This window comes from Penaeus chinensis, chromosome 19 (assembly GCF_019202785.1).
Source record: "Penaeus chinensis breed Huanghai No. 1 chromosome 19, ASM1920278v2, whole genome shotgun sequence".
NCBI lineage: Eukaryota > Metazoa > Arthropoda > Malacostraca > Decapoda > Penaeidae > Penaeus > Penaeus chinensis.
The window spans coordinates 21,725,750-21,733,249 of record NC_061837.1 but is presented as its reverse complement, the minus strand read 5'-3'; the positions used below and the strand labels follow the sequence as shown (position 1 = coordinate 21,733,249).

The window sequence follows — 7,500 nt, the reverse complement described above, 5'->3', positions numbered from 1 at the left end:
TGTAGGAAACATATTTACAGTGGTCAGCAATTCAACTACAGTGCTTTGTACCTTGTAATATTTTTACAGTACTTATGCCTTAGTAAGCACTCTAAGATTAATAACATTTTAATTTATCTACATAACAGGCAAAGCAAATGTGTAGTGAGCTGTGACCCAAAGAATTACATATGCATCAGAAGTGTGTAAAATCCTTGGCTGCAAAAATGTGAATGTCACAAATTTCCTTTATAAATGCATTTATATCATAAAGTGCACAAATACTGTCCACACTTTAATATAAAATCTATTTTCCATACACATATGAATTTTTTTACCCTGGATATGGCGCCCCGAGCAGCTGGCCAAGATGGGGCAGGTCCTTGCTGGTACTCTGAACCATATTATGGAAAGTGTTTTGAATTACTTGCCTTTTACCAATCACTAAAATACTGATTCACATTTTCCAAATGGGTGAAACAATTTATCATGCAATTTCTTGGAGTTTAAGAATATGAACAGTAATGCAAACATAATACTATAATCTAATAGAACTCAATTATTTCTAAATGAGATGATGTAATTGTAAGAAAATAATATTTAAGAAAATAAGGGAATGGTGGTACATTATGTTTTGTAACAAATGAACAATGCAGTTTCATACAAGACTTTCCTTTATCCAAAATGATAACATGCAAACATGTAACTAAGAACAAAACAAAATACTACTCTATGACTCATCTTGTAAATCATAATTCTGCAATAAATAGCCTGCTTGAATGCATACTTAATACATTATTCCCTGCTGATAAAATCCTAACTGTAAATTTCCATTCTGAAGTTAAAACATTAGTTTTAACTTTATCATAAAGATCTTACCAGTAATAAAATTGGCAACAAAGAAAAATTTGGTCACCAACATATTGTCAACCAGATACAGAGATACAAGACTTTCCTTTATCCAAAATGATAACATGCAAACATGTAACTAAGAACAAAACAAAATACTACTCTATGACTCATCTTGTAAATCATAATTCTGCAATAAATAGCCTGCTTGAATGCATACTTAATACATTATTCCCTGCTGATAAAATCCTAACTGTAAATTTCCATTCTAAAGTTAAAACATTAGTTTTAACTTTATCATAAAGATCTTACCAGTAATAAAATTGGCAACAAAGAAAAATTTGGTCACCAACATATTGTCAACCAGATACAGAGATAAAAGCTAAAGAGGCAAATTGTGTAAACAAAAACAATAAAATCATGATTCAGGCTGATTTAATCCAGTGTGCAATAAATAAGTGTAAAGCTTTTGAAAGGTATATATAAATGAAAACCAAGTAAAACAGTATAAAAATATAATACATGCAGTACATTTCAAAAAAATATAATACATGCAGTACTTATAAAAAATATATATAACATCTTTTAACAAATAAGTCCTAATGTGCCCAAGATAAACAGAGGAAAAATTACTGAGAGCAGATCTCTAATAAATGAGAAACAGAACCTCCTGATAACCAGTGTCTTGAAACTTGTTTACTCAGAACAAAAACTTCAGGACAGGAAGCTGGAACACAACCCCTTTTTCCTTTTTGAAAACCAGTAAAAAGACAGCAAAAAAAATAGAAGCATCTTCAAGAAACATTCATTTAACATCAGACTCTTCCTGCCTAGTATCTTACAACTGTGATGATGATCATCATACACATATGATCATGATGTGATGATGACAATGATATAATCTTATGACAACCAAAAACAGGTTAAAATAAAATTCTGCAGTTATAGTGACTAATAAAATAAAAAGAATGGATGTTTGTACAAATTCTGGAAGTGGGGCAACACATAGGTTTTGTGACATAAACCAGTCAATGAAATAAAGGAAAAAAATATAAATAAATTACAAAATTTTGGTGTCAAGAGAGCTAAGAGAAGGGCCACATTCCTCATAAACTTTACCTCGTCGTGGACTGTTGGACATTGAGGTACTTCTTGCAGTACAAGTGCTTCTTGTACCACTGATGCCTGAAGTTCGCGAGTTTGTCTTTCCTGACTGATGTGATGCACTCCTGGTCATATGATGAGACCCTGGCAAATGACTGGATGAATGAGACAAATGGTGTGATCCAGATCTGGTTTCCAGTTGCGATACACTGCTGCTGCGAGGGTGGACTGAACACCTGGTACTGCTTGTGTGATGACCTGACTTACTATCCTGAGAGGGAGACCTGATATGTGGCGATTGTCTTGAGTAGTGATGTGACATGGGTGCATCTAAGTGTGATGCGGACCGTTCTACATGTAATGGTAGTTTCCCTCCTTTAGGAGATACTCTATGTTCACTAGTCACACTTGATCGGGAAGAAAGATTTGATGCTTGATGTGTTATGAGGGATGGCTGAACAAGCTGTGATGTCCGTCCATGTGATGCACACCGAGTTCTTCCTTCTTGCTGGGACCTTTGATGCGGGGGTGAAGGCCTCTTTTTTGCTATTCGTGTTGGTGTCCCTCTCACTCTGGCTTCAGCAGCCCTGTTTAAGCAAATAGGCGGCCAAATATTAAAGCATAGCTCACACAATTACTGCAGCAAAACTCATGATATTAGTCAGATACTTTGGTTGGAAAATGTTTTGTCCTAATCTAACTTACCCACTCCTACTCCTCACTGTACTTGTGTGAGTTGGAGATGACTGTGAAGTGCTGGGTAATTGTTTGTCTTGCTGCATCTTCCATAACTGGCGATCACGACGGATGAGGGACATCTGCTCTTGGACTGTAAGTACAACGAACACACGGCGAATCCTTTCCCTTGCCATTCCCTCCTGTAAGAAATATCATAAGTTTTATGGGTTCCAAATAATACAATAACATATGTGAAATTTAGAGAAAAGGTTATAAATAACAGGCACATTTAGCTGAAGAACAGTAGCTTCTGCAGAAGTGGGACTCTGGGACACCTGCCATGCCTGTCAGTGTGGGAGTAGTGCCTGGTGAAGTAACAGAAGTATATATATGTGTGTGTGTGTGTGTGTGTGTGTGTGTGTGTGTGTGTGTGTGTGTGTGTGTGTGTGTGTGTGTGTGTGTGTGTGTGTGTGTGTGTGTGTGTGTGTGTGTGTGTGAGAGAGAGAGTGTACGCGCGCGCGTGCGTGTGTGTTGTGTGTGTGCGCACGCATGAGCGTGCATCTAGTGACAGCACTACTGGCAGTAAGCAAGAATTATAACATGTTTTAATAAATGAAACATGCTTAAAAAATTATGCTTATCACCTCCTGCATTAATAAAAAGAGTGACAGCTGAGAGATTTAAAATGAATTTCAGCTAACCTGGTTCTGGAGGGGACCATAGGAGGAGCTAGAGATAAAGGAAGGCGGCATAGACCGTGGGGGGGTGGCGTGAAGAGTGGGTGTAAAAGGAACCACCTGGGAGAAGTAGAGAGGAAAACAGAAATCCAGAAACAGTTCCTAACCTTTGGCATTTGGGAAGGCTGCTGCCATCTCACAAAAGTGGAGCTCCCCCTTTCTTGTAATTTAAGTGACCATATGAAATAATTCAAATTCTTGGTTTGGAGAAATATGGATAACATTTCCGAGACTACTCTAAAACAACACCAATAATCGTGTCTTGATTAATGCGAAAGTTCATTAGTCTTCTTTAATTAATCATTAATGTTATATATGGTGATACCAGTCCCTCCTCTACTATTTCACTCTGATGTCAAAATGTACAGTTCACCAGAGAAAATGTGAATATAATTTTAACCCACAGCTGCTTCCTCACTGTGGTTTTAGTTTATTAGTTCTGTGGATGGCTCCACAACAGCTTAGTCACCAAGGATTCAATCACTAGTCCAACCTATCTCACCTGTTTCTTTTACTTGATTTTTAGAAAGCTTCTTTGTTATTCATTAGTGCTAACAGTATTTCAATGACATATCAGTCACAATGTCAATAATAATGACAAAACTTATATCAACAGTACTTGAAAAAAACACCTTTTCCAAAAATTCAAGGAGTGGTGAAATTAGTTGCAAATAAATAGGGTCTACTAATAGACTCCTTGGTTACTGAGGACTTGTGAAGCCCTCTGTATGTAAACAAATTCACAATACAGAACCAGTGGACATTTGGACATTACCTGTACCAAGTGGCAATCAGTTAATACATACTTAAATTTCAACTAATAATTCAGAAATCAATATGATCATTATCTTCATAATTCAATCAGATAAGGTATCATATCCTGTAAATTAAATGATATATCAAATAGAGTCAATGGAAATCACACTTACTGCTGACTAATTAACACTGAATGAAAGTTAAAGTGCTTGGAATAACCAACTTGGGAGCTTCAGTGACATATACAGTATGTATATATATGTGCGTGCTTGTGTGTGTGTGTGTGTGTGTGTGTGTGTGTGTGTGTGTGTGTGTGTGTGTGTGTGTGTGTGTGTGTGTGTGTGTGTGTGTGTGTGTAAGTGTGTGTGTGTGTGTGTGTGTGTAAGTGTGTGTGTGTGTAGTGTGTGTGTGTGTGTGTGTGTGTGTGTGTGTGTGTGTGTGTGTGTGTGTGTGTGTGTGTGTTGGGGGGGGGGGGGGTGTTGGGTGTGTGTGTGGGGGGTTGGTGGGGGGTGGGGGGTTGGTGGGGGGGGTGGGGGGGATGGATGGATGGATGGATGGGTGGGTGGGTGGGTGGGTGGGTGGGTGGGTGGGTGGGTGGGTGGGTGGGTGGGTGGGTGGGTGGGTGGGTGGGTGGGTGGATGGGTGGGTGGGTGGGTGGGTGGGTGGGTGGGTGGGTGGGTGGGTGGGTGGGTGGATGGGTGGGTGGGTTTGTGGGTGAGTGGGTGAGTGGGTGAGTGAGTGAGTGAGTGAGTGAGTGAGTGAGTGAGTGAGTGAGTGAGTGAGTGAGTGAGTGAGTGAGTGAGTGAGTGAGTGAGTGAGTATGAGTGGAAGTATGTATATATATATATATATGGGTGGGTGGGTGGGTGGGTGGGTGGGTGGGTGGGTGGGTGGGTGGGTAGGTGATTGAGTGAGTGAGTGAGTGAGTGAGTGAGTGAGTGAGAGAGTGAGAGAGTGAGAGAGTGAGAGAGTGAGAGAGTGAGTGAGTGAGTGAGTGAGTGAGTGAGTGAGTGAGTGAGTGAGTGAGTGAGTGAGTGAGTGAGTGAGTGAGTGAGTGAGTGAGTGAGTGAGTGAGTGAGTGAGTGAGTGAGTGAGTGTGAGTGTGAGTGTGAGTGAGTGAGTATGAGTGGAAGTGTGTGACAATAAGTACAAAAGTAAGTGCGATTATATATATGTCTAAGTAAATATAAAATGTCCACATTCAGTGTTACAACAGGCACTAACTAACCTTGTCTTTGCTTTTAGTGAAGTCAGAGAAGTCAGGGAGCTGCCAGGTGTGAAAGTTAAGAGTAATGGAAAAGCAAACCAGTGTGTGATGATTATTCTGCATAATTTACTGCTTTTATGCAGTGTGCATAAATACTCCACTTCAATTATATTAGACTTTATATATTGAAAAGCCCCACTCCACACACACAGTCTAGTCTCTATACACTCTTCCCTGTCTGCTCATACCAGTGTGTATATTACCTGATTGTATAATGCCTTATGAAAGTCTACATCTCCTTTGTGGATGTTGTCGGTTAAGATATCTCTATGGAACTGTTGTGCCAATTTAGCAATTTCTGCAAGAATTGCCAGTTGTTCTTGCACAAATTTGGTCCGGAAAAGTCTCTGAGTTAAGAAGCGGCGTACACAGGCTTGGAGCAGTGTAATCCCTCTGATGAATATTGCATTCTGACTCTGAAATGAGATTCCTTTTACAGAAAAATTTTAAAATAAATTCTACATAAGATTTTTTACAGTAAAATCACACACACACAAATCAAAATATGATTCAGACATACTAGGGGATGATGGTAGATATTTGCAGCAGACTCTCTCTCTGGGACCATATCTAATCCTCCTTCTTCAGACGACCCTCTTTGATGGCTGGCACTACTATGGCACCTTGCAGCAGAATGGTGAGGCACTGTCACAAGATGTGTTCTACTGGAATGTTGGGCAGCTGGTGTATGTTCTCTCACACTTACTTCTGGAGGACCCCAGTCATTAATATGTTGTAGATTCATTTCTACTACTTCATCACTAAACATCTCAGGATGCTCTGCAAGAAGACTTGTGATACTTGTTGGTCGAGGACTAGGCCATGGGCTGCCACTCACCACTCTAAAGAGACCTGGTTGTGTGACTATCTGGGAGGAGTTTGACTGTAATACAGGTTCTAACACAGTTGGGCGACAGGATCTTGGTCTTGATCCATGCCCTTCATCATCTGCAGTAAAAAGTCTGTAATATTGCATGCCATCTCCATAACTCACACAGTTGCCATTAACATAACTGACTTGATCTAGACCTTCCACAGGTATATTGTTATTTTTTGCATGCAAGGATAGATCAGTTTCATTAGCTTGGGCATGTTTTGGGCTAGAACCAGAATAAGACACATTGTGAGGACTGCTGCTCAGGTGGGAGGAAGCTTCTCCAGTCATTACTACATTTCCTAATGAATCTGCAGCTTTCTTAGTTTCTTCATTCACAAAATAGGAAGGCATGATATTGGTGTGGTTAGATGGTCTAGGTATTTGTTCAGCACCACTGATCTTTTCACTGTATGTTCTAGAAGGTATATCAACTGAAGCACAAGAACTAGATACGGTATTACAAGTGGAGGCACAGGGATGCATTATGGAAAAATTATCAGTTTTACTGGTCATCTCTTCCACTGGTTTGGACGAAATTAAATATCTGCTTTGTTCTTCTTTTGTCCCTCTCCCTTCACTTTTAACGCTGCTTTTATCGTTTTTGTTATACAAACCAACTTCTATATGTGACCTTCCAGGACTGCTTCCTCTTATACCTCTGTCCTTGCTAATTTTAAAGTTATCAGAATCACTAATGGAGAAATTTCCTTCTGATCTTTGATGCAAATCATCATCAGGTCTTCCCTCAATACTTCCACACGTGATGGTACTTGCAGACAGAAAAGCCTGCAATTGTTTAGGAGAAACACGTTGCAGCTGTTGTATAAACTGCCGTATCTCTTCTTCCTGGCGCCTTCGCAATGCCTCTAATTCCTGCCTTTGCTTGGCCCGTAAGAGATTCAGTACCTGATTCATGGCATCCTCTGACACTTTCTCAGGCACTAAGTCCCTCATGCTATTGCTGGCCTCCAGTGCTAACTCCATTTCATTATTTGGCTTCTCTAGGCTCTTAGCTACAATTTCCACAACCTCATCTTCACTTTTAGATTCAGTTTTGCTGCCAGGCCAATTACCTTCTCTATATCTACTATCCTTACTTTCAGTCACCTGCACAACAAGGCACTCTTCTTCGGAATCATAGATTTCAACATGAGGTATGCTTTCCACCACATCAATTTTCAATGGTACCTGACAACTAACACTTGGTTCCACTGCATCTTTTTTCTCCCCTTGTATTACAACTTGTTCAGGCA

The 7,500-nt window shown here is 39.9% G+C and overlaps 1 protein-coding gene across 1 annotated transcript in view; it reads right to left on the bottom strand.

Annotated features, from left to right (window-relative positions):
- Nucleotides 1-1,329: 1,329 nt before the first annotated feature.
- Nucleotides 1,330-7,500, bottom strand: part of LOC125035078 — a 7,230-nt gene continuing 1,059 nt past the window's right edge. The window contains exons 1-4 of the mRNA XM_047627214.1: nucleotides 5,891-7,500; nucleotides 5,574-5,786; nucleotides 2,638-2,810; nucleotides 1,330-2,519 (exon numbers count right to left, since the gene is read on the bottom strand). The exon at nucleotides 5,891-7,500 is cut by the window's right edge and continues 1,059 nt beyond it. Of these exons, the coding sequence (XP_047483170.1) occupies nucleotides 1,889-2,519; nucleotides 2,638-2,810; nucleotides 5,574-5,786; nucleotides 5,891-7,500 (2,627 nt within the window). The 3' untranslated portion in view covers nucleotides 1,330-1,888. The remainder of the gene's footprint in view (nucleotides 2,520-2,637; nucleotides 2,811-5,573; nucleotides 5,787-5,890) is intronic.